The 27,551-nt window shown below is 39.9% G+C and overlaps 2 protein-coding genes across 3 annotated transcripts in view; one reads left to right on the forward strand and one right to left on the reverse strand.

Moving 5' to 3' along the window:
* LOC129718232 (uncharacterized) overlaps nt 1-12,300 on the forward strand; it is a 74,620-nt gene extending 62,320 nt beyond the window's left edge. The window contains exons 3-8 of the mRNA XM_055668802.1: nt 9,977-10,555; nt 10,638-10,796; nt 10,958-11,090; nt 11,517-11,699; nt 11,764-11,902; nt 11,960-12,300. Of these exons, the coding sequence (XP_055524777.1) occupies nt 9,977-10,555; nt 10,638-10,796; nt 10,958-11,090; nt 11,517-11,699; nt 11,764-11,902; nt 11,960-12,090 (1,324 nt within the window). The 3' untranslated portion in view covers nt 12,091-12,300. The remainder of the gene's footprint in view (nt 1-9,976; nt 10,556-10,637; nt 10,797-10,957; nt 11,091-11,516; nt 11,700-11,763; nt 11,903-11,959) is intronic.
* Nucleotides 12,225-23,905, reverse strand: LOC129718233 (uncharacterized). Of its 2 annotated transcripts, XM_055668804.1 has the most exons (4): nt 23,824-23,905; nt 23,004-23,355; nt 22,552-22,721; nt 12,225-12,575 (listed from the first exon to the last, which is right to left on the reverse strand). In XM_055668804.1, exons 2-4 carry the CDS (start codon nt 23,269-23,271, stop codon nt 12,309-12,311), a joined length of 705 nt encoding a protein of 234 aa, XP_055524779.1. In that variant the 5' UTR covers nt 23,272-23,355; nt 23,824-23,905; the 3' UTR covers nt 12,225-12,308. The 2 variants fall into 2 exon arrangements, with proteins under 2 accessions (XP_055524779.1, XP_055524778.1); XM_055668803.1 differs by lacking the exon at nt 23,824-23,905 and having other exon boundaries at nt 23,004-23,464.
* Between the last annotated feature and the right edge of the window lie 3,646 nt (nt 23,906-27,551).

Below are 27,551 nucleotides of genomic sequence, written 5' to 3' on the forward strand. Positions count from 1 at the left end.
TACGTAACGCGAATAATTACCTTCTTCGACCCCGCTCCTATATCACTCTCTTTTTTGGACCCTTAATATTGTTTTTATGTGTTCTCAAGTTTTCCAACCGCCATTTCGAACGTTACATACTAATTGGACGATCCCTTACATGTTTTCTTGTACATTTCCTATCACGGAAGCTAATTTTGGGCCATGAAAAAATTAAAAATCTTGATTCGATTTTATGCACAATTCGATTTTACGAACATTTCAAAAACGAGAATGTGCGTAAAATCGAGGTATACCTGTATACAGAATTTGTTAACATTTCGGCCTACTTATTGTTTCGACCATCTCCAGAAATAAATTTTCCCCTCGTGCTCGCTTCGGCGGGTTAACATTAAAGTAAGTTTCTGACAAAAAAAACTTTCAAAGTTCTTTAAAAAGTTAGTATATTATTGGCTGCATTTTAAGCCTCTTCTTTTGCACATTTGCGCAGTATTTTCGTACGATAGTTGGAAGGGAGGAGACAGGATCGTTAAGTTATCCGGCTATACAAACACAAAGAGACGCGCATTGTTTGAGTCCGTTCCAACGTTTGATCTGCTACGGCTGCGGCTGATTGCCTGCAGTGAAGAGTGCCGGTTGCAGCACAGAACAACAGCTTTTGGAACAATGTGCGGCAGAGAAGCAGCAGAACAATCAACCTTGCAGAAGGTAGTTTTTTTTGGCTTTTTTCTACGGTTTTGATTTTTGTTTTGGTTTGCGGATTGAATTCTGTCGTCCAATATGGACGAAGAAGAAATCGACTCCTGCAATTCCGGAGGCGAAATCTCAATCCAGGTGTGTACAAGGTACCGCGGATTGAAAAAGCAGCTTTAGAAAACCTCGAGTAAAGCTATGCCCGGAGGGATATCCGGGCCCCTGGGTTGTATATTTCCGGTCCAAAGTAAAGGCATTGAATACAATGAAGATTTGTAGAGATCTGGCACGGTTTTTCAGCCGTTATCGAGATCACTAAAGTGAGCCCGAATAAACTGCGTGTTTTAATGTCAAGCCTCAAGCAAGCAAACGAGATTGCTGTTTGTGAGCTTTTCACGCTAGAGTACCACGTGTATCTCGCGGACAGTGGTTCGAGTCAGACCGTCGAAGACCTGTTGAAGGCTTGTACCGGCCATTTTAAGGATTCTAGCCTCCAGCCGGTAAAGATACTTGATTGCAAGCAATTGCACTCAGCATCGCTCGACGAGGGTGTAACAACTTACACCCAATCAGACTCGTTTTGGGTGACTTCAAGGATGGGGAAAATCGTTCAAGTGATAATTAATCAGTAGTCCAAACTAATTCTCTATCGCTTTAGATAATTTTTTTTGTGGTGAAAAATTTTCACTCGCGATTACCTTGATTTGTTTGTTTCGTTTCGCGCTTTCGATTTTTTTTTCACACGCCTAAACCGAGAAGCTCATTTTCTTCTTTTGAAATATGTAAGCGAAAATAAAAGCTGAATGTTCTACGGGATGTTGTCTTCTAGAAATAGGAATTTAGATACTGGTCTTGTGGCCGGGGCGCATCAAACAGATTTCCAGAAAGCATGTATTCAAGTATATTACATGCAAGCTTTCATGTAATATAGGGCTTCGAAAGTCCAATGAGTCCAATTTAACATCATTGTGAGACAAATCTTCAGAGTATGGCATCATTTTATGTCGTTGATTCAATTTTTCATGTATTGCAAAAATTGTAGCTTAAAACTATTGAACTGAAAAAAATCGGTGAGAGAATTTTCGTCTTTAGGAAACGAAAATTATCAGTATTGATTCTCCTGAAATTATCACTAACGATTTTTTTTTCATTTCTGTAACTAAGCAGCCGTATTATTGTTAATAATTGAAAATCAACAAAACGATTCCATGCCATAAAAAATCGGAAGTGATTCTTCGAGTGAGTAATTTTTTCCATCCTTGGGTGACTTTCCCGGGTCTGCTCTGCCGTGTCATGTGCTCGTGGACAAGTGTATTCACTGGTGCGTTTGTTTGTACCTCGGGTAATAAACTGCCATAAGTGCAAGCAGTTCGGTCATACGGCCACTCACTGCGGCAATAAAGAACGCTGTGGCGAATGCGGAGAGCAACACGCGGATGATGTCTGTGATAAAGATGCACAATATCTGAAAATTTCAGCAAGCTTCTGGCAGATTCTTAGGCGAAAAAGGAAAAAAACAGTTGTGCAATTTGATGTTCCTGGAAATTGAAAATTGGAAATTGAGGTAGAAATTGCACAACTGTTTTTTTTTCTTTTTCCTCCAAGATTCTGCCAGAATCTGGATTGCTGAAGTTTTCGGATATTGTGGACTGGATTTTTGAAAATTTCAATATAACTGATCCCCTTGAAAATCTTCTGTTGGCACCAGGCCTCAACATCGTCGAATGAAGCACCAAAAGGAGAACACGCAACCCTGAACAGTCTTCATATTCCACACGACTGTTGCATGTGTAATCTTCTGCGTTCCGCTTTGCCTTCCGTCTTTCAGATAAAGTTAGAAACAACTTCAACTGACGAAAATATTGCTTGAAATGAATTTCTACAATCGTCGTCGTCTTCATTATCGAGTTGAAGCGACTATAGTCAGCTTTAATGAAATCGTCACTTGGATGGATGAGGGTAAACTACTTCGGACAAACGAAGCGTTGATGCTGCTGCTGCATTTTAGACCGTGGACACTGGCGCGGCTTGCGTTGCAAAGACGGTTCGCCTTGCCGTGGGTTAATGTACAGCCCTAAGTAGAGCTGTACGTTACCCAGTGAGAGGGCGAGTCGCCTTCACAGCGCAGACCGCGCCAGTATTTCCATGGCCTTAGACATGTAGGAGTAGGATAAGGGCTAGGATAATTATGCTTTAAAGAAAAATTATGCTTAAAAGCTGATTTATGCGATTTGTAGCATATTACATATGATTTGAATGTAAACGGGACAGGACCTAATGTAAATAACACGTGCAATACGTGCCGTGTCAAATAAACTATTTAAACTAAACACGTGCAATGAGACATGTAATATGTAACGTGTAACATATAATGTATAATGTGTAATATGTAACTTGTAACATGTAGCGTGTAAAATGCTCCACGCAACGATTCGCGAAGCCTGCAACCAAATACATCAATCACAGCACCCAACATGCTTATCCTTACCGCACAGGTCAAAGCAAATAACTTGTTTAGGTTTATCGTCATCATGCAGTTGACGATAAATTTTAAATCGTCAATTAAAGTAAAATTTGCTCGAATCTGCTTTCTTCGTTACTGCCTTGAAGCACAGACTAACAGACGTAACACTGGAACCTAGCTCCATCGCCACAAAAAACGTTCATTTCAAATTTTCAACCGAATAACAGTCATCGCGCGAAAACGTCGTCTGAGCGCTGTCATGCAATCTCATACATATTTTGTAGTTCCCCATTTGAGACATGCAGTAACGCTGACGCTGATGTCGAAATACATGACGCAGCGCGAACATGACAGCAGATGGTGCTAGTGTTACTAACGTAAAGTACTGGAATCATCCAAACGATGATTTTATTGAAAATTTGTTCGACGTGTTATGTCTGTTAGTCTGTGCTTGAAGCCTCAGTTCAAGCAGGTCAATCTGAACCGACGATACAAATACGCCGAAAAAGAAACAACGAAACAAAATGTACCGAGTGAACGACGATTGTTATGTGCTCAGTGAGAGGGAGAGCGAAACAAAACGAAGTTGATATCAAGTCGGGTTGAAGACGAAGTTGAGTTACGTCATCGTCGCTTGACGATGCACTCATGAAGGTGAAGATTAAAGGGCTATTCCCACTGCTCGTAAGAACGCATGCAATCAATCTCAAACGAACCCGGATGACACACGGATCAGCCACGGCCCGGTACCGGCCCGGTCCCGGATCGAAAGCAGTGGGAATAGCCCTTAAAGGGCCTGGTTGGCACAAATGACAATACAAGGTAAAGAGCTTTGTTTTGCCTCGATATAAATTCCTTCCAAGGCACAAGTTGGGCTCTTAAACAATGGGGATATGACACGTTTATCAAAACCTTTAGCGCAACCACATTCCATATGACTTCACACAAAATATCGATTGGAATTCCTCATATAAGAAAAGGTTTCACAAGCTGTGGAGTCGATTCAAGATCTTCCACTTCTTGAAGAATACAACCTCTTGTGAACATGATTCTCGACACCGCGTTGCAAGTCCAAACGAAACGATATCCCGGCGGAAAGATCAACAGACGATCTCCCACTCTATAGTGGGACAAAGAGTAATTCGATGTCTAAGCGGAAAAACGACACGTTCAAGACCTTTCGGGAGGAATGGAAAGCCGACGACTTCAATCGGTATTCGAAGCTTAAGAACAACTTTAAAATTTGGTCCGAGCAAAGAAACGCAGTTACTGGAGTCGGTTCATAAACGAAAGCTGCCGATTTGCAAAGAACAATTTTCAAAAAAAACATGCTAGTTTTAACTCTAGTTTTTGCTTTAGCTAGTAGCCGCCAGCGAGAATAACAAATTTGCCTGTAGTTTATGAGATACCCTTAAACATTTTATATATTGTACCGTGGTTTGTACCTTTGTGAATTAACTTCAAGTTCATAATGTATATGAAAGTATTGATCATAGAACTATTATTATTATTATTAATTTTATTAAAGACACTTTACACATATTGTGTGCATTCGTGTCTGAAGATATAATATTATAACAGGTTGTACAGATTGGATTCTTTGAGATACGTTATAACTTTGTTTTCATCATCTGTGTTGTTCTTGAGAACTGTTTGAAGACTCGATGCATCGATGTTGGCATTTATCCGTGCGTCTTGATATTTTCTGCAGTCCAGCAAGATGTGCCGAACGTCCACAGTGGTTCCCACAACATTCGCATTCAGGTGGATCAGCTTTTTGGATCAGGAACCCATGAGTAAGCCTAGTGTGTCCGATTCTGAGACGTGTTAGCACCCGTTGGTCTGCTGCATTTTTGCTGTCGGTCCATGGGTTGGTGGTGTGTTTAATCTCACGTAGTTTTATGTCCCGTGATGTGTGCCAAATGAGGTCCCATTGCTGTCGTGTGGTGTGTTAGATTTCCCTTGCTTCATCCATGGCTGGTATGGGGGCTTCCTGTGGGTTGTTATTTCTGGCTTGTTTCGCCATGACATTTCTTTGGATACCGGTGTGGCCAGGAATCCAGCAGTATTGGACGTTTCTGTTCCGTATGGCCTTCTCGATGTTTTGGATCCAGGGATGACTAGATTTACCGGATTCGAGAGCAGATAGGCAGCTAGCAGAATCTGTTAGGATGGCTATTGGGGTTGAGTGCCGAAACTTAAGTGCCATGTTAATAGCGTGAGCCTCCGCAGAGAAAACGCTACAGTGTTGTGGTAGTGCTTCCGATTTTGAAATGCCTATCCCGAACAAGCCTGACCCGACTGTTTCGTCGCCTTTGGACCCGTCGGTATAGAGCAGGGTGTACCCGTGTAAGCGTCGCTCAATTACTTCATGTACTACGGGGCGAACCTTATCTGGAGGGTCACCAGCTCTGATTTGTTGCTTCACGTCCCATGTTATAAGCGGTTCCGGTGCATTCCATTCACGGTCTGTTGATCTTGGCCGTCGGCAGGTGTTGGGAATGGTCGAATTGGTCTTTCTAGTGAAAAGATCTCTAGTTCTGCGGACCACTGGGAGGTTTGAAGCGTCGCAGTTTTTTTCTTGCAGCCGGGTTGTTAGTCGTGCTAGAAGTTGTAGAACAAGCAGGTCGAAAGGCAGTACTCCGGCTTCGGCCATTATAGCGGGTGTAGGGCTAGTGACGAAGGCTCCGGAAGCGAGTCTGACCATCCGGTTGTATGTTGGTGTTAATAGTTTCACGGTCGAGTCTCCTCTGCTAATTATTCCCATTCCATAGAGTAAGCGTGATGTGATAATCGCCGATCCTACTTGCAGAAGTGAGCGACGGGCACCTCAAGGTAGTCTTGCTCCAACGATGGTCAAAATGCGTAGTCTGGTGGCGCGATTTTTAACGGTCAGCCTGCAGTGGGCTCTAAAGCTGAAAGTTCGATCTAATATAACTCCCAAGATTTTGAGCTGGTTTGTTTCTTTGGTTGTCGGCGAAGATTGGGGCTCCCATAAAAGATGGTTGATTTGGTCGGCGATATTGCGAAGCCGATGCTTTTTGCCAATTTGACGACCGCGTTGACTGCAGTTTGTAGTTTCCGACCTAGCCTTTGTTTTTTAGAGCCAGTCACAACCAGCAAGATGTCATCAGCGTAGAGAAGAATCTGGACTCCATTAGAAACAGCTTGAAAAACCGCCACGAGGAATAGAGTGACGGATAAAACAGAGCCTTGCGGGACTCCGTTCTTTAGTGTATGTATCTGTGATAGTTGCCCTGCTACCGCTACTTGAAACGTACGATTCGATAAGAAGCTGGCCAGTATGTTGAATAGCCGTCCTGATCCTGGTCCTTAGAATGCCATGCCTCCAGGTAGTGTCATACGCCTTGGAAATATCCAGCGACGCGATCAAACAGTGTTCGTCTTTGTCTGGTAGGTACCTTTTTAGGTCCGCGAGATGCGTGTCAGTCCCGTGGCCGGATCGGAAGGCATGTTGTCGTCTGTCGAGTCGTCCATTGGCTTCCAGTTCCGTAGTTAGTCTCCTGTTAATAATCCTTTCGAAGACCTTGGATATGCAGCTTATAAGTGTAATGGGTCGAAAGGCCGCCGGTCCAGTTTCGGTTGAGTTTGGCTTGGGTATTGGGATGACGATACCAGTCCGCCAACTGCTCGGGAAAACACCGTTGTGCCAGATCCGGTTGAACAGCTCCAAAAGTGCAGTTTTTACTGACAAAGGAAGCCGTCTTAGCATTGGGTACCCGACTGAGTCGGAGCCTGTGGAGAGACTTCTCCCTTTATCGAGCGCCCAGAAGAGTTCACTGAGGGTAAAATCCGCGTTGTATTCCTTATATACACCGGTCGCAGGGGTAGAGAAACTGCGCTCAGCTTTTTCATTTGCTATTTGAAATGTTTCTGGGTAGCTGGAGGTTGCTGACCTTTCGTTGTAGTGGTGAGCCAGTATTTCGGCAACTTCTGCAGGATCGTCAGTTGGACCTGATGGGCCTCGAATAGCTTTAGTGTTATGGCGGCGTTTGCCACCCAGTGTATTGATGCACTGCCAAAATTCCGTCGTCGAACTTGTAGGAGAGATCTTGGCCACGAAGGTTTCCCAAGATTGTCTTTTGGCGTCCCGGACAGCCTTTTTTGCGGTTGCTCGAGCTTGCTGGAACGCATGCAGGGCCTCAATTTTTTTCGGTTCGTCATCAGTAAGCCGCCGTAGGGTTCGCAGAGTTTCCCTTCGAAGTTTGATAGCGGTTTCAACCTCCGGGCACCATCATGGTACCACCTTGGGACCCGTCTTTCAGCTTGTCTGTGGAATGCTTACTTTGGCTGCCGACAGTATTCGCTCTACGAAGGTGTCCAAATCGAGCAAAGCGCCGGGTCGGATTGAAGCTGAGGTTAGCCGTTCGAACTGGCTCCAGTCTGCACGATCGTAGAGCCATTTTTGCCTAGCCTTTGCAGACTGTGACCACCCGGGGAAAAATATTCTGATAGGGAAGTGATCACTGTTGTGCGTGTCGGGTAGGACTTTCCAGACTAGTTTCGGGGCGAGTAAGTCCGAACAGAGTGACATATCGATCGATGACATGGAGCCATTAGCAAGGTTCAAGCGAGTAGGAGAACCATCGTTTAAGATCACGAGTTTTCTCATTAGAGCTTTTTCGGCAATAAACCGACCGATGGTGTCTGCACGGCAGGATCCCCATGTAGGGTGATGTGCGTTGAAGTCCCCTAGTACCAAAGCTGGTTCAGGCAGCTGCTCGAGGAGCTCTGCCAGTTGGTCACCGATGTGTCCTGAGTTAGGCGGAAGATAGATTGAAACCACTGTAACAGCTGTAGGTATCTGCATGCGAATCGCTGTCGCCTGCAAGGTGTTCCTGATCTGGAGTCTTTCGTAAGGGATCCCTTCGCGGATTGCCAGGCCAACCCCATGGGTCCACGTATGGCTGGGGCCGCTTTCAACCAGTAGTGTGTAATCCTTCCCAATGAAATCTGCGGGTATAGTTTCGGCGTTGACCATAGTTTCTTGGATGGCTATTACAGTAGGTTGATAGTCCGCAATGAGTTGCTTTAACTCACACTTATTAGCGCGTAGACCACGGAGGTTCCACTGCAACACGAGGCATCTCTCCAAAGGCCTATTTTGGACATCCGGAATCGATTCTGGTGATGATAGTGATGAATGCGGTAAATTATCCATTTTTATTGTTATTGGGGTGGTTGGGAGCGGGGTGGGGATTGTCTGTAGGTGTATAGGGGGGTGTGTTAGAGGTTGTTTTTAGTTTCTGGGCTTTGTTCTTGATGGGGATCGGGAACGGGGGATGGTCTGTGTAGAACGGTTCCCATTATCGATGTTGTTTGTAGCTGGCTGTTGTTTGTTGTGCTTCTCTTTATTGTTGCTGTTATTTAGTTCAGTGATGGGAAAACCGAAGAAAGGTGGTGATTCGATGCCGTTGGTGTCCGCTGTGTCCATTTCGTTGGTGTCTTCTGTATTGTGAGATGTCGATGCCGCTTCAGACTCTGGGGATGTGACATTCTCCGAGCCGAGCTCGCCCACTGGCGTCTCGGTTGGGAATTCGGTCGAGGAGATGGAGATTTGACAAGCAATTGAAACGGCGGACTTGGATCGGTCCCGTTGTGTATTTTTGTCGACAGTTTTGTTGGTTTTACTGCGCCTAGCTCGCTTGATTTCGGGGAAATCCACGTAGGGATCGAAGCTGTTTCCCGCCGAGTTTCCAGCGTCAGCGCTGCTCACGGTGTTGGAGTTTTTGACGACGTCCGCGAGAGTGAGGCGGTCATTGACGGATGGTCGCAATGATTTAGCATATTCAGCGCAGGTTTGGGTAAAGTGTACATTTCGGTTCAAGTTCGGTTCAATTGGTAATTTTCGGTCGAATGTCATGGATCCTAACCTCAATTGTACCGTCCTCCATGGATAGAGGAATCCGGTAGCGTTTTCCGTCGTGTTCCAGCTCGTGTTGCATGTTTTGGCTCTGGACCATGTTCTGGGCTAACTCGGGGGATTCAGTTCCAACGTAGACACGGCCGTTGATGATTTGGAGGTGTTTGACCTGAGTCGGGGGAAAATTCAGTTTCTGCACAATAAAGTCAGAGATGTCGGTGCATTTGAGCCTGTTTGGGACTGCCTTGAAGTTGATGACGAAGGTTCGGTCGACCGTGGAGGTCATTTCGTGTCCAGGGGTGTTCCGTTAGCGGAAACGATGATGTAAAAAACTTGCACGACGGACGGGGTCCGCGAAATATCGAAAAATAAAACACAATCGGAGCTGTTTCGGAAAACACGTGCGTCCAAAACCAAAGCTGTCAAAGTACTGTCATAGAACTATGTTAAAATGAATAAAATCTTGACACTCTCCTGTTGTGCTTGACAAGACTAGAAAAATTTAATGAAAAACTTCATACAAGACTAAGGGATACGGTAGCACTATTTATCGATAAAAGCTGCAAACTACCTTTACTCAGAAATGGTTAAAAATGTAGAATTGCATTTCAAACAAATAATTTTCATAATTGTCGATATAGTTATAACTGTCGACCCGTTACAATCTTTATGCACTCGATTCCGAAACATATTTCCTTCACGAATAGGTATCTAATATGTCAGTATCGGAAAGAAACCTACACCGGAAAATATTCAAAAATAATAACTAGATACGATTGATACATTCGTATCCAAAATAACCCATTTTACTCCATCTTCCATCACATGCCTAAAGCCTGCATGGACTCACACATTGAACAAAGTGCCAAATAAACGGCTACAAATTGATCCATTACCACCCAACTTTTGCCGTCCACAAAACCGCATTTGATGACCTTTTTTCGTCTCGTTCACAGACTGAACACAATCGTGCCCAACCCGAAGCCGGACGTCCCTAGCGAGGCGATCATGTGGCATCTCGTAAAGCTATTTAGCAACCCGCATGAATCCGGCCTCCGACAGCGCTGTACAAAATTAGCCCAAGCAATCGGAACCTGGCAACCGTCGCTCCGTGAAGCTCTGACAGCGCGCCGGAAACAATTGGACCAAGCAATCGAAGGCCTTGGAGCGCACGGGCTAGCAGCCGATCACACGGGGTCACTTATCTCCCTACACGTTGCGCTGAAAAATGAACTCCAACGACACATTGACACCTACAAAACGGCTATCCACAAACTGGAAGAGCTGAGCCCCGTGACGGCAAATCCCGATCCAGCCCAATCTTCCCATCAACGGTTGCTGGCCATCTGCCACGGTGACATTCAACAGCGGCTGATCGACAACAAAACACTGCTTACCATGTTGGATAAACCGGCCCTCAAGCAGTTGGCCCTGTTGGTGGAAAATCTCTCCCAAAGGGTACAGAATGACAAGGAGGTACTGTTCTGCGTGGGCCAAATCCGGAGAATCGATACAACGGCGAATACGGAGGAGAGGTACATGACTGCAATCATTGTAGACGGTTTTTTTTTCTTCAGCTCTTCTAATAAAATTTGGTTTACGCATTTTGTCGAACAGACCGGCAGCTGGCCTGCTGATGAACTACTCACGGGGCTGTGAGGCCGTGCTGGGACTGATGGGGCCACTGTGCGCCCCTAGCAGTCCCATGAGCAACGGATGCGGCAGCGGAAGTGGAAGCGACGGTTACCATTCCGACTCTGATAGCGATGAAACTAAGTATTTATTCTAGCAATTCTGTGAACGATTGAGATTTTTTTTGTTAGAATTTGATTTAAACCCATCTCCTATTAATCGAATATCTTTTTATTTATTTATTTTTTGTTCGATTAATTACCTCCACAATTGTCACTGAATCGAAACGCGTCGTGCCGCCCTAGCTCCGAACTTGTGAGGCTATACAGTGTTATGTACAGTAAACATCGCATCGAAACATTGGATTCCCTCAACAGTTTGATGCAGCTGAAACATGCACACCAGCTGAAGGCTAAAATACTCTTTTCCATTATTGTGGTAAGTGAAACGTTGACTACTGACTATTCCCTCCCTACAAACTTGTACCATTTGATAAAAAAAAAAATGGTTTAAAAAAATAAACACTTAGCGCAATTGATTACCTGCGTTACCAAACGTTATCAAAGCGAGATAAACGCCAACCATGATTGAAGTCATGACCGTTAGCATCGATCTAGTGGTTAATCGTCCGCTCGTTAAGCGACAATCATTCCACCCGTCAAACAGACCTATCACACACGACTAGCTAATGAGAGTGAAACCGACACCTCCACTCAGCGAAACAATTGCAATGTACTCAAACACTGTCATCATTTTTTGCCAATCATGGTTCCGCGGTGTGAAAGAAATGATTAACGGTTATTATTCCCTTTCTCTTCTCCACGCGATTCTGTGCGGTTGCAAATCGTCATCGTCGGTAAATAGCTGGCTTTTCGCGCCTGTCATGGCCTCAAGGAGCGCAAGGTGCTCGAGGTTCGCCGCACATTGCACGTGTTGGATGCGAACGATGATGCGACGGCTGCACTGGACCGAGCGGTGCGGCAAAACCTCAAAGAAACCGCAGACCGGTTCCCGATGGGCGACGTTGAACGACAGGTTGCCAATCAGGTGAGTGAACCAGTAAAGCTTTGGTATTGCATCCGACTTCAAATATCACCTTTATTACTACTAGGTACTATCGACACTCCACGAGTATCCCTGTCTAGAGACGTGCGTTCCACTGATTCACTACATCAGCGATTGCGTGCGGTTAGCCTGGAAAATGTCCAATCAAATCGTTCCATACTACCTGGATACAGACTTCACATTAGGTTAGAGCAACGGCACAGCTCATAAACTTGTTGTAACTTTCCTTGTTTGTTTCGCAGGTCTTCTACAGCCAGAAAAGCATGAACGGTATCCAATCTCCGAAAAGCGATCCGATATCATCCGGGCCTTCCTCTGGCCAGCACTAATGCAGAACGGACGCTGCGTTTACAAAGCCGTGGTGGCAACGTGAACTTCAACCTTTCGAGAATATTTGTCGAAAACTTGCTCAACGCTTTTCTCAGCATTCACAGAAAAGGCATTTCGCTCTAATTAACACTAGACCCATTTAATTAGTTATCATTGTTTTATTTTTTTTTGTCCCGATAGGCTGCAGAAGGATGAAATTTGTATATATAGACAATTTTATGTAATACAATTAATGTTTCTGATTGGTTTTAAACGTTGTTTTTATGCTCCCTGTGAAAACTCGGGTGCCGACTCCGGGGTAGTTTTGACAAGCGGTCGTAAATAAAGTTTAACCGTCACTGTCCCGTTGGCACATTCCAACAGATGAGTGCAATAATATTGGACAATATCGGCGGGGAACTTGAAGCGGCGCTCCTTCGGCTTGGGCAGACCCAGGGCGTACATTCCATTGAAACCGGTTCGACGGATGTACAAGTGAAAGTAGCTGCGGGCGGCGTGGATGGTAAGGATATAGCGAATTTCGGCGTGCTGAAACAAGTTTACATATTTATCAGATGGGCGACTGATGAAAAGCTGTATTATATTTTGGTTGGTCGAATGCGTGAACGAAATCTGAACAAAAAAATAAGTTATGTGTAATCAGCAATCTAGTTGCGCATTCATTTCACCCGTTACAGGTTTTCATGCTTTGGCATATTGACGCCTATATTAAGTACTTTCTCACATCCTATTGAATAACATCGCATAGTGCGTTATTATTTATGTTTAATTTGATTTAGCTATTAGTTAACAGTGTGTATACATCTAACAAAATTCATTTGTCCGCGGATTACCTTCAAACCTGAAAAAATAAAAACAATAGGTCACTTTCTTAAACAGTGCAAAATTTCATTTACTCCGTTAACCGGCGTAAGCTAATACACATACCGTTGCTATTTCTTTAAATTGAAATTTATTTTTATTTTTTATTCAGACATAGATAGAGAAACCTCGAAATATTTACTATGCGACTGCGAAACACTCTTTCAAAAGAGGATGCAATTTTTTGGCATAATACAACCATTAGATATTTAAATGACTTCTTTCAATAAGGCAGTAAACTTTATTCGTTCAACAACAGCTTATTGGGACGATGCACGGGTAAAAATAAAATCTCGAAACGGGCAAAATGACTCATGATTTCATGATTTGGATGTATTTTCATGGTATGAATATACACCATGAGTAAAGACTCATGGAATCATGAGCCAATTGTTCGTAACGCACCCTGTGCGTTACTGTTTTGCTGACATCATGAGCAATTTGGATTGAAACCATGATTTATTGGTCATGAAATTTGACTCATTTGACTCATGAAATCGGGCGTTCAATTTTTGAAATCTCCCTTTGACTCATGGAACCATGATTGTGATTTATGAAATCATGAAATGCGAGTCAGGACATATAGCATTTGACTCATGAAATCGGCTGTTCGATTTATGAATCCTTGCTTTGATTTAGGAAACCATGAATTGAACGCATGATTGATTGGGCTAGTTTCATGAAATCATGATTTGTGCGATCCGATTCACGAAATTGCCCAATCCGCACGAGAGTCAAAAATAAAATGAGACTTTTTTCTTACAATTGTCCCCCGAATATTTTAAAAATAATATAGAAACAGTTTTTGTACGCGAGTAACCATTACTTTTTTATAAAACAAATTTTTCTTTTATTTTGTCTCTGTGATAATTGAACTGAAATTTATTTATTCTTCTCTGAAGGGTCACAGACGAAATTATTCCACTTGTGAAACGAAATTATTTTTTCCATTAAGTAGTCACGGTGATAATTTGAAGTACAAATGGTATGTTGTCTTAGAATAGTCACTAAGTCATTAAGAGGTACATTTAAATTTTTCTGATAACTCCATGGTGACCTTCATAGGAATAGTTTCCCCTGTTAGTCGCTGTGACTGCTGTGAGAGAATATTTGTCAAAAGTTTTGTTCAATAGAATTTGTAACCTTTTGAAAAAAACTTATAAGTTATTAACGTTGTCGCCGTGATTTTGGTTATCATCTCTTCTAAGTTCTAGTTTATATAAATATCAGAAAAAGTGAACATCGGGCTTCAATCATCAAATGTTACTTTTTAGTCACCGTGACTTTTGTAAAGAATATGTCAAATGTTGTTATGAATATGTGATCTTTTCAAAAATTTCGCGGAATTTTAGTAACTATCCGTTTTAATCAAGTAACTTCGAAAAGATTAGTTCAATTTAATAAGGTCACATATTTTTTGAAACTAACGTTCGATTAGCCTCAAAAGAGTCCCTGTATTAATTGATGTTTATTGAAGAATAGGAATTGATCTATAACCGTTATTAAGAGGAATGTATCTTTTTTACGAAAGTCACCAAGAATTGGTGACGATCACCTAAAGTTTGTTGGCTCACTAAACTTGGGGGCAATGCTTGACGAAAGTAGTACATATATTATAAAATTAAACCATAATATGACTTAGAAGTTTTCCTTGATAGTTTTCATATATTTTGTAACAAAATTACAACAAGAGTTATCCATAAACAGACAGACGCGGTTTCTAAACTTGCAATCACTAAATATACCGGCGCGCAGTTTGACGCTTTTCATAGCTCATGATATTCGGTGTTGACATCATGATATCATGAGTCATAGGTCATGATTCTGTCGGAAAACAACATTCATGATTTCATGACCTAAAAGGTCATGAAAACGGGAAAATATTTTATCGTGTGCCTATATTCAGCAAGTGGAAACCACTCTATCTAATAGTTTATTTGTTTATTTGTGATTAAATTCATCTGACACTAAGTCTTAATGAATTGAAAACCTTAACTAAATTACAGCAAAGTCGAACTAATTAGCCTATTTTTGATCGATTGAATAGTGGTACGACACCCTGATGGGACTTGCATGATATCGGGGCATGCCACAATAGATCGAATAACTGGTCGCAGTGGACAATGTACCTACTCAACAGGGAGAATAAAAAATATATACACCGAACTGAAAAAATCAAAGTTCTTTGAAAATTTTCACTTAACATTTTAAATACTATATAAAAACGATACAATATTCGTTTATTTAGATACAGTGCTATTTCGATTTTATCACTCCTAGCCAAATTCACACCCGGTTTTCTCATGCTTTCTAACGTTCGCGGTAAAAAATGGACAAAAATTGCCGACTTTTCATGGGTTTAACTTTAATCGCACTGACGAAACTACTCATACATCATCAATCGTAGTAACCCATGAGTTAGCAAAAAAAAATTGACAGCTCTATCAGTCAAACTCTGGCTGTGATGGCGAAAAAAGTGAAGCTTCTCCGTTTAGAAGTCAAAGAACGGTACCCCGCCGCGTCAAAAACGGACATCGTGCGGCACTTTGTGGACGCCGGATATGCCCGTTCCGGCATCTACAACATCTTGACACTATTGGACATCGATCAGAGCATCGAAAGAAAGCCCGGTTTCGGACGGTCAACGACCCTGAGCGTCAAGAAACTCCAAAGGATGCTGAAGAAGAAGACCGAGAGAAAAGTGACTACATCGCTGTGTGCACTTGGCCGGGAGGGGTTGGTTCATGCGAAATTTTTTTGCCTAGAATTTTTTTGCAAATAAGATAATATAATTACCATTGATGGGAAATTCATACAACTTTTTTATCATCACCATCAAGAAAAAGTCCATTTTTTTCACCGCAAACGTTACTTCGATTTTATCTCACTTCTTCAAAAGAATTCTAAATCAAGATAATTGCTTTGGAAAAATTCGCGAAAATGCTATCAAGGAAAATATTAAAATCTAACTTTTTGTGTTTATTCTGTTGAATCTTATACTTATATTCCATTGAACCATAAAATTGTTTTTCTCAAAATATCATTAACTTAAATTGTATCCAACAAAAATAGCGATTCCTATCATTTCGCCAAATTCACGGTAAAATTTTTTTAGACCATTAGGTCGAATAACCACTGTACTGCTAAGCTTTACATTACTGCGTTGAAGATTCAAATTATGTTTGAAATTATAGAAGTTTTTTGCAAAACCAAAATATGCAATACATTATCCTGTTTTTATAATATATTCTGGATTGAAATATATTCTGGAACTTAATGAAGAATATGGGGAAGAAGGACAGGTCAGCATAGGACAACAAATACTCAGCAACGTCAAACTCAAAACAGGGCGGCGAAAAAGTTTTTAAAATTGAATTCCCTGATTTCCCCTGAACTCCCTGATATTTTTTAGCATCCCTCACAGGGATGCTCCGTAGCCGCAAGGTTACAGAGTCCGTCTTGGTGAGCGGATGGTCGTGGGTTCGAATCTTAGTAGAATCAGGCCACTTGGTGGTTGCCAAAGGACTTTAGCATGGGTTTATTCTCTGGCTTCCCACCAAGTACCTTTCCTTCTTCTCTACCTTTCCTTCTAACAAAATTAAGTCCCTGTTATAATAGAACTAATGTGAGTAACATATGAAAGTTCTCTCCGGGGGATTGTAATTAGGCGATATTGTTAGGAGGGACAGAGACTCGGTATAGTAGAGTAGTAAGCTTGAAACGGAAAGGTCAAACTTACACACAAGCACAGATATGAATGATAAGCGTATCGCTTACTTCAATAGTGATACTGCCAATAATATGAAGTGCGGAGTACAGAAAACACTTGGGCAATATCACAATAGATCTAATCTCCGGTCGCAGTGATGAGCCCACACAGAAAAAAAAATCCCTCACAAAAAAATTTAACGTACATATTCTAATATTCTATTTTAAGCAGCTTTAGGAATCGCCTGTGTATTCAGACGAAATACTCGAAATGTGTTGGAGGAAATTCAAACAGTAGTATATCAATCTTTTCTCTATCGTTTTGTCAGTCAGAACTTGTTTTCAGATTGTAAAACTGAGTTAGCAAACTTTAACAATCATCAATTAAAGTTACCAATCGAGGGACACTACTCCAGTCACCCCGAACCTTTTTCAAGCAGTTTCCATTTGTTTCGCAGGCGTTTTTTTTTCAGCACCCGATGTGGCTCCTGAATGGCTGCAATATAGGTCGATTTGTTTCGAACGATGTTTGTTCATAAATACTCCATATATTCGTAAGACAGCTAGACAACCAAATTTTTCGTTTCCATCATTGAAATTGTCGATATTGTTCAAAATGCAGGAGTTTGAGGCATGTTTTCTTCGACTGATTAAAATAGGCGCTACTGCTTAAGCCGTTCCTTACCCTACGAACGTACTTTGAAATCCCAATGAAAAAAGTATTTTATCGAAATACTAAAACGAAACGAGATGACCATTTTTTTTAAATCGATGTTTTGTGTTTAAATTACATTTTTTTCAGTGTAGGACTTGATATATAATTTTTTCCATATTTTTTTATGAAAATTCAGTCAATTTCCTATAGTTACTTATAGAACACTTTTTTGCAGAGTTTACCGTTTTTGAATTATATTGATTTACAAAAAATCGGCAATAAAAGTTTCGCCCTTTTCAGAAGACAGTCTAGACTAATTTTGGAAAAAGTAAGTATGCAGAGATGCTTATTTAAGTGATGTCTTCACACCCAAAAAGTTTCAACCAATTCGGAGAGGGTGCTGCCAACCGCGGGCTCATTTGGCGCGAAATCCGTCCATAGCAATAGCACTACTGGGTGCGCCATAATTATTGCAACAAGAAACAGAGGGCCGTTAACCACGTTTTTGGCAAGTAAGGGAACATTCATAGATGATGTAGCATTCGTTGGGGGAGAGGTGGTTTGCAGATTTGTGACGAAGGGAAGGGTGGAGGGATCAAGCCAAGCTACGTAGCAAATATGAATCTGCGAAAAAAATTGGATTTGTTCTAATTGTTCTTTTTAATTACTGTGTCGTCTGTTTAGGGTCATTTTTAAAAGAGAATATTTTTAAATTAAAAATAATTTATTGAGTAGAAACAGTTAAAAAAACAATAACTTATTCGATGTGTCCACCTTGTCTAAATGTCATTTTGAGGAATTTCCTTCCAAGCTTTGAGCAAAGACTTCTTCAACTCTTCCAAACTCGTGTGTTTCCGTGAGCAGACCTTCGCTCCTAATACCCTTAAATCAAGACGTCCATCACGTTGAGATCTAGCGAGCTTGGAGACCACTCATCCTTCGTGATGACAGAGGGAAAGTTGGACTGGCACCAGTCTTGAACGGTTTGCTTTGTATTAGTCGGAGCACCGTCTTGCATGAATGTTCTCTGTGCCTAAACCCATCACATTCTTCTTCAAAATCTCGATTTTTACTCCTTTTTCGACGAATTCGCGAATCAAAAAACAAAACCAAACCGTCAACAAACCATCTGAGAAACTTAGTGATACGAGCGAAGGATCGTTCTTCCAACTGAATCAGCATCTAATGACGTTCGTGCGAGCACTCGATCGCTTTGCAGGTTGTGGGCTAGCTTAACGGTAAAGAGTTTCTCGTCGGTGAAAAGCGCCGTCAGGTGCTTGCGACGGATGGTCCGGGCAAGAAATTTTTGTAGTTTGCACGTCGGAAAAAAACTGTTTTTTCCTGGTGTTTGTATGGAAACTGTTGTTGTTTTTATCTGTTTTTACTCAATAAATCATTTTTATGTTATAAGTTTTCTCTTACTTCCCAAAAACATAATTAACGGTCCTCGGTTTCTTGTTGAAAAAATTATGGTACACCCTGTAAATTTGTATTAAACGCAGGGTAAAGCATGCATTTTCCAGTTATTCATTTTTTGACGTAGAACTACATCTCTTAGAAAGTTCGACTACATAGGGGTGTAAAATGAAAATCTAAAAACGGAAAAAGAGAAAGATATGTCCAATTTTAAATACTAACAAGTCGATTTGTTGTCACTGGATTTCTTTCTTCAGTACTACAGTCGATTGGAAAAACATCTATGCACCTGCCCAAATGCAGAAACTATTGTACTATTCAATATTGTCAAGCCTTGTTGAACCGCAGATTGCTACCTCTGATTGGTCGCTAAATGCTTGCTTTCCCTAGCACCAAAATTTTATACCTAGTAAACCGGGAATGGGTGCTTTAAGCTATATGAGAGCCTGCCCTAGCTTAACTGGTGAATGGTCACTAGGAGGATCCTAGCTAAGTGGCAGCGTATAGTAAAGTCGACAGCGGGTAACAGCAGCGGTAGGTAAAACAACACCTCCTTGAGTAAAAAACTGCCTTTGTGCAGTAGCGGCAGCATCAACGGTAGGTGCACTGGTGGACACTTCCTCCAGTGAAAAACTTTGCCTTATTTTGACAACATACAAACGTTTTTGGGATGCTGGTAATCACAAGCTGCCTGACTTTAGTTTTTCATGTGAAAACAGTGTTCTTTTTTCTGGAAAATCCGCGTAAAAAACGCGTAAAAACTGAGTGCAAAAGACAGTATTATTTAATACAAGTAATATAACAAACAACCTTTTGTAGTTCTACGTGAATCATGCGGTCGCGGCTTTGCATACAACCCTTTTAATTTTTATTCCACAGTTACAAACCACAAAGAAAAAAATTTAAATGAGGGTCATTTTTGGAAATTGAAAGAAATAAATCGCCATGAACATCTAGCTGCAGCTTTCATATTTGACATAATAATTTCGACGATTTGGACAAACAATTGGATATAAATTGGAGATTGTTTCTTAGCATGTCCTGGTGGACAGTACCCAGATGAAATACTTGTTTCAGTTGCTTTTGAAGTGTAATTTGCCTAAGGGGCGATAAGGACTCCACATTCAGACTATTTTGGATGCTTTATTCTGCCTGGACATTTCATGCGGTTACATTTGTAGGGTAAGTTAACCTATAGTGGACCTCTTTCCTATAGTAGACCACTCGTCAGATTAACTCAATTCCCTAAACATAAATCGGAATTTATAAATGGTGATGGACAAGATGTTTCTCGGTGAAAGTTTTCTAAAAATCCCTCGAGTTTTCGCATAAATTGAGCTAATCTGGCGAAAGGGGGGTTAATTTTCTCTGAATGTTGCAGATTGGCTGGATAAGATGTTCACCGAAGGAAATTGTTCAAAAATTTCTCGAGTTTTCGTATAAATTGAGGTATTCTTGCGAGTGGTCCACTATAGGTTAATTTACCCTAAGTAGTCGACTAAAGAACGTGGTCCGTCGAAGGTATTTTTACCCTGGCCTACATTGACTTGCTTTGTTATAATTAATCTACAGTGGACCCCTTGCCTGTAATGGACCATTCGTCAGATTAACTCAATTTCACTTAACATAAATCAGAATTTATAAACGTTTCTCGTGATTATGATGCAGTTTCGCTGGATAAGATGATAACCGATAAAAGTTTTCGAAAAATTGTTCGAGTTTTCGTATATAACTCGAATTAGTCTGGCAGAAGGTCCACTATAGATAAGGGGTCCACATAGGTTAGTTGACCATAAATGGTCCACTGATTTACCCTAAGTGGTCCATCTAGGCTAGATTTGTTCTACAATGATCTGCTCTGTGAAAAGCCTGCCTGTACCTGCTCCAAATTCTCTCAAAGACTAGAGTAATACTATCTTATGTGAACCACATTATTTAGTGAACCACCGGTCAGTTTAACTTAATTTATTTATTTATTTTTTGTAAATCCTGAATTAGGGTAGAACTACCTCGGATGGACCATTTCCTTCAGTGGACCACTCTGTCAAAAAACTGTTTATTCTAGTGATATAATTTGGAACGTAAGGTAAATTATCCTATAGTGGACCCCTTTCTCAAAGTGGACCACCCGCAACTCAGTTTTCGCAAAAAAAAAACAAGGGATTGTCAAGAAACTTCCTTCGGGAAACATCTGAACCAACCAATCTGCATCACAAACATTTAAAAATTCCGATTGTTAAGAAATATTGAGTTAATCTGACGAGTGGTCCACTATAGTAGAAATGCACCGAATAATAGGGCTGGGAGAAAGTTTTTTTTGTGGAAAGTACCGAATTTTCAGCCAAACAGAAACTGAAAATTCGGTACTTTTCACAAAAAAACTTTTTCCGAGCCCTATTATTCGTTGCAACGCTACACTAAAGTTAATTAAGTAGAGGGGTTCACTATAGGCTAACATACCCTACAAATCTTTCTCGCGATTCTGGTGTAAATTGGCTAGATAAGATGTTTCCCAATACAAATTTTCCGGAAATACCACGAAATTTTGTATAAATTGAGTTGATAAGACCGGTGGTCCACTAAAGGACGTGATCCATCCAAGATAGTTTTATCCTATATGAAGAGAATAAAAAGTTTTTCGTAAAGAGAATAAACAGTTTCACGTGTATTATTTATTCTGTCTAGTCATGCAAGACTATGGTTTTCAGTTCACTATTGATAAGGATAAATTAACCTACATTGGACCCCTTTTCTATAGCGGACCACCTGCTAGATTTACTCAATATATGCGAAAACTCGAGGGATTCTCAGAAAACTTCCATCGGGAAACATATTATCCAGCCAATCTGTATCAGAGTGACGAGAAACATTTATAAAATCCGATTCAAGTTAAGGGAGATTGAGTTAATCTGCCGAGTGGTCCACCATAGGAAATAGGTCCACTATAGGTTAATTCATTTTCAACAATAAAAACTCGCAATGTTCACTCTCCAAATATTTTAAATCATTTGAGGTTGTTTAAATCTCCTATATTTATGCAATAATCATTAAAAAAGCCTCACGGTTCAACCCACGAACAATCAGTAGGATTCAGGCTTAGTTTTTGCAGTCCGAACTCAGACACTAATCCTCACACGCGAAAGAAATTTGGATGCTCTCCCAAGTTAAACAAAGCTGCGTCACAAACTCTTCCCGAATTCACTTTTACCTAGCGTTTATTCATTGCATTGATCAGAGCGCGTAGGGCGTATATCTCTATATGTTTTCGTTGATAGAACACATTTGCCAAACGAGGGAAGATCGAAATCACGGCATGGTAAGTGAAAATACGCGATTCTGTAGCTCACGATAATTCGTATCAACCCCAGAGCAGTTTTTTGTGAAATAAATCACAGCGAAAATTAACGCATATTATGTTAATCAACCGAAACTATTAATTTATTTCGATTATCTTATATACTAGGATGGCAATCTAGATTATGTTATGGTTTTAGGTTTACTGTCTCTCGGTGGCCGAATACCAGGAGACAACGAAGCAACAATATCGCAGGCGAATTCGTATAGAATTCCTTCCTCCATTGATCTGTACTAACCGTGGCCAGTTACGTAAATGATCTTAGAAAAAAAATTAATCACCAGGAGTTGCTTACTTACAAGAACCTATATCAATTGAAAATTTATTCCAATCAACTGGTAAAATCATTCGCTTTTCATTTGCTTTTCTTCTGTGCCCGCGAAAATTTTCATTCACCGAACCTTGGAAACTTGTGAAAGTCAAGTGTTTTTATAGAAATTAAATATTTTCGTTGCCCAAGTACCGTTTTTTTTTTTAAATCTGACTGCGTACTACTACTTAATACTCACCCCAAATTTCGAAGGTCTCACCAGACAGGCTCCCAGCGAACTTCTTTCGAGCAATTTTTCACTCTGACTTCGATCCACACGGTAAAAATAAGGCTCAATTTCTACAGTGTCGTAAATCACATTGTATAAACCAGCCCGTCGCAGGTCAGTGCCCTTTCCTGTGCCAGCATCTGTGCATTAGAAACGAGTTAGATATGAGAGAGAGAAAAAAAAACAGCTTCAGTTGCTTTTTCCTCGACGGATATTTGCGCGCAACGAGTGTGTGCCTCTGTGCGTACGCAACCAGCATTTGCCAGCAGCATGTCAATCTGATTGAGTAGTGCAAAACGCAACCGTAATGATTAATTGATTTCCTCGTGTTGCTTCGCCACTAGCTTGTGAACCAATTAAACCCCATCTGAGGTAGGCATTTAATGCGGAGACATTGCGAAAACTGTAGCACAATTAATCACCTGTAGTGCCATCACCGTCACACGGCTGCGGCGGTGGTTGTTGTTGTTGTAGATGGTGGCCCCTGCGGCCGGCTTGACATTGGTATTGATCTTCAGCAAACACGGTTGAACGAGATGCGGAGCTGGTGCAACTAGATGCGATCGTACCGAGCGATTGTGGCCACCGCTGCCGTCTCGGGTAGTGTACCAGGTCCATTATGTCATCACTGAGACGGCAAAGTAGATTTGTCAGCAGGTTCAACGATATCCTCAGGCAGCAGCAACACATACTGTGGCACAGCCACGTGGATCAACTCATGGCAAAAGTTTTATTAGACGGAAATGGCACGGCATTTAAAGCCAGAAATGGAACCTGATAATTGAGAATAATTCACGATGGAAATGCTCTCGAAGTGGCGCAGTTCTTGTACGTTTGTTTGATGGCAGTGTAAGAGAATGGAATTTTTCCGGCAGATGTTGTCGCGAGGACATACAGTTTCTAACTGTTTGATTGTGTTATGCCTTGTTCCTCATGTCCCTAGACCCATGTCCCAGTAACTTAACACTGAGCACATTTGCGTTCATCGGTACATAACAAAAAAAAACTTCTTAAACTAAGTGGGGCGGGACAATTCAAGATAGATTGTACAAACAAAACAACATTGAACATAATTTAGAGTCATTCTAAATATATATTGAATATGTTCCATCTATAGCTGATAGGTTAGTTAAATCTATCTTCAATTGATATATGTTGATGATGAATGTATCTTCATGATAAATAAATCGGTCTTTTCTTGCAGTACATCTATTTTTTTGGCAGCAAAATTTTGGTTGTCACCTGTTATCACACAGCAATAAATCTTTCTGTTTCAAACTGACAGCTGAACATATTCAAAATAACAATACAGCACTCGTTCGCAAATTGCACGCGATTCAGTTGCACTGCGTTTTAATTGCACGTCCGCTAGTTGCACGAAAGTGCAATTAAAAAACAGTTTTGCGTCAAACTACACGTGGTTTTTAAAGCTAACGTCTCTCTGTCAAGTTTTGCGGGGGATACTGAATGCACGAAATATTTAATTAATTGGAAAAAAATAATATCTTTTAATTTTGTTATTTTAGATCTCGATTGTATGTACTAAATAACAAAGGGGCCATCCACATACCACGTGGACAGCTTTGGGGGAAGGGGGGGGTGGCGGTGTTGTGTAATGTCCACGGTCCCTACAAAAAAAAAGAATTTATATGGGCATTTGTCCACGGGGGGGTAGGGTGGTCAAAATCATTAAAAATCTGTCCACGTGGTATGTGGATGGCCCCAAATATACATAATCACATTGCACGTTTGTCCCATTTGTTTTCAATTATAGTCGATATAATTGATTACAATTTGATCACTTGTATCGGATCCTCACTAAAATGTCGCATTAAGCTGTCCACACACTGAACAGCTTCTGAAAACGTGAGATTCTCTGAAATACAGTAATGTTCGTCACACTTCAACTAAGTTCCAATGTATGGAAAAATCTGACTGGCTCAAAATTGGTTCGTAAACGTATACACGAAAACAAACGCACCCCCTAAAAATTTTTGACAGTTTTGAGTTCATCCAATTAAAAAGCCCATCCGCTGATCGCACTGCAACTTTCGTGCAATTAGCGCACGAGTGCTGTAAATGACATTTCTTCCCGCTTTCGACAATGTTCTTGTTCTCTTTTCAACTGCAGTTTCAGAAGCAACAAAATTAATATTTTCTGTTGCAAATATACCGAAAATTCCTGAATTTAAATTTTTTAGGTTTTTCATCTAAATCTACGCCAAACCAGTTAACCTTGCAATTTTCGTGTTTTATGGCGACTGTGTGTTCATAGTTGGTACATGCTATAAAAGGTTTCTTGTAACTTTCACAAATAGATAGCGCTGATGACAAACTGCTGGAAACTTGTCATCTTTGAGACAACGCGTTGTGAAAATCGTTCAGATTAAAAACCTCCAACACTTTCGAAAAAAAAACACAGCTGTTGTAAAGAAGAAGGAGGATTATTATACAATATTTCGTTCATTTAAATATTTCCCTCTTAGAAAAAAGTGACACCTAATATCAGGGTAATAAAACTCTCTCTCAGTATTTGGGGTAAAGAGTTTGTTAACTTATCGTTTATGTTATTCAAACAAATCTAATTTAATTTGTGTTTAAGGACCTGCTAAAAAAAACTTTAAATACAATTATTTACACTCCATTTAGGGAATTTATAATATATAAGATGTTTGAAATTCAAATCACATTTTAGGACAATCATGCATATTCCAAACAGTTAAAAAAAATAAAATATTACATTGCGGAAATTTATTACCTAAATCATAAATCATGGTTTGATGATTTACCGCATCGCAGCTATCAAAACTCTCTGTTATTGATGTAACATAAACGGAAACCGGACAGATATTAGATAGATAGTTTTTGTAAACCTCACATCCAAAATCAGTTGACAAAATATTGTGAGCAGATCCAATAGATATATTCAGATCGGTGGTAAGTTTTCGAAGTGAACGTTGCCTTTTTCGCCGGGTATCTTTTTATGGCAAGAATTTTTGTCAGAATGTCCCTACAAATTTAACGACTTGCGGTGTCCTTGCAAAACATAGTCGATGGATCTTCTACGCTTCTCCAAAGAGGATGTCTTTCGTATCTCGCTTAAACCCGCACGATTCCAAAGGTCAAAAACCACTTAACTATTCCTTATTCGTTCTTCTTTCTTCCTTCTTCCTTTATGCCATTCTTGTTTTCTTGATTCCTTGATTTCTTGATTTCTTGATTTCTTGATTTCTGGATTTCTTGACTTCTTGACTTCTTGATTTCTTGATTTCTTGATTTCTTGATTTCTTGATTTCTTGATTTCTTGATTTCTTGATTTCTTGATTTCTTGATTTCTTGATTTCTTGATTTCTTAATTTCTTGATTTCTTGATTTCTTGATTTCTTGATTTCTTGACTTCTTGACTTCTTGACTTATGAATTCTTGATTTCTTGATTTCTTGATTTCTTGATTTCTTGATTTCTTGATTTCTTGATTTCTTGATTTCTTGATTTCTTGATTTCTTGATTTCTTGATTTCTTTATTTCTTAATTTTTTGATTTGTTAATTTGTTAATTTGTCGATTTGTCAATTTGTTAGTTGGTTAATTTGTTAATTTGTTAATTTGTTAATTTGCTAATTTGTTAATTTGTTAATTTGTTAATTGGTTCATTTGTTAGTTTGTTAATTTGTTAATTTGTTCATTTGTTAATTTGTAAACTTGTTAATTCTTGATTCTTGATTCTTGATTCTTGATTCTTGATTCTTGATTCTTGATTCTTGATTCTTGATTCTTGATTCTTGATTCTTGATTCTTGATTCTTGATTCTTGATTCTTGATTCTTGATTCTTGATTCTTGATTCTTGATTCTTGATTCTTGATTCTTGATTCTTGATTCTTGATTCTTTATTATCCTTTATTTTTTATGCTTTATTCTTAATTCTTCATTCTTCATTCTTCATTCTTCATTCTTTACTCTTTACTCTTTACTTTTTACTTTTTACTTTTTACTTTTTACTTTTTACTGTTTACTTTTTACTTTTTCCTTTTTACTCTTTACTCTTTACTCTTTACTCTTTACTTTTTACTCTTTACTCTTTACTCTTTACTCTTTACTCTTCACTCTTCACTCTTTACTCTTTACTCTTTACTCTTTACTCTTTACTCTTTAGTCTTTAGTCTTTAGTCTTTAGTCTTTAGTCTTTAGTCTTTAGTCTTTAGTCTTTAGTCTTTAGTCTTTAGTCTTTAGTCTTTAGTTTTCAGTCTTTAGTCTTTAGTCTTTAGTCTTTAGTCTTTAGTCTTTAGTCTTTAGTCTTTAGTCTTTAGTCTTTAGTCTTTAGTCTTTAGTCTTTAGTCTTTAGTCTTTAGTCTTTAGTCTTTAGTCTTTAGTCTTTAGTCTTTAGTTTTTAGTTTTTAGTCCTTAGTCTTTAGTCTATAGTCTATAGTCTATAGTCTTTAGTCTTTAGTCTTTAGTCTTTAGTCTTTAGTCTTTAGTCTATAGTCTTTAGTCTTTAGTCTTTAGTCTTTAGTCTTTAGTCTTTAGTCTTTAGTCTTTAGTCTTTAGTCTTTAGTCTTTAGTCTTTAGTCTTTAGTCTTTAGTCTTTAGTCTTTAGTCTTTAGTCTTTAGTCTTTAGTCTTTAGTCTTTAGTCTTTAGTCTTTAGTCTTTAGTCTTTAGTCTCTAGTCTTTAGTCCTTAGTCTTTAGTCTTTAGTCTCTAGTCTTTAGTCCTTAGTCTTTAGTCTTTAGTCTTTAGTCTTCAGTCTTTAGTCTTTAGTCTTTAGTCTTTAGTCTTTAGTCTTTAGTCTTTAGTCTTTAGTCTTTAGTCTTTAGTCTTTAGTCTTTAGTCTTTAGTCTTTAGTCTTTAGTCTTTAGTCTTTAGTCTTTAGTCTTTAGTCTTTAGTCTTTAGTCTTTAGTCTTTAGTCTTTAGTCTTTAGTCTTTAGTCTTTAGTCTTTAGTCTTTAGTCTTTAGTCTTTAGTCTTTAGTCTTTA

This window comes from Wyeomyia smithii, chromosome 1, assembly GCF_029784165.1.
Source record: "Wyeomyia smithii strain HCP4-BCI-WySm-NY-G18 chromosome 1, ASM2978416v1, whole genome shotgun sequence".
In the NCBI taxonomy this organism is placed as follows: Eukaryota; Metazoa; Arthropoda; class Insecta; order Diptera; family Culicidae; genus Wyeomyia; species Wyeomyia smithii.

What these genes read in the sequence shown, in the direction of transcription:
- LOC129718233 (XM_055668804.1), bottom strand. Translation starts at nt 23,271, where the DNA reads ATGTGTTGCTGCTGCCTGAGGATATCGTTGAACCTGCTGACAAATCTA. An exon ending in TGACGGTGATGGCACTACAG is followed by an intron (nt 22,722 to 23,003) that starts GTGATTAATTGT and finishes TCTAATGCACAG; the next exon opens with ATGCTGGCACAGGAAAGGGC. An exon ending in TGAGACCTTCGAAATTTGGG is followed by an intron (nt 12,576 to 22,551) that starts GTGAGTATTAAG and finishes AACTTGTTTCAG; the next exon opens with CACGCCGAAATTCGCTATAT.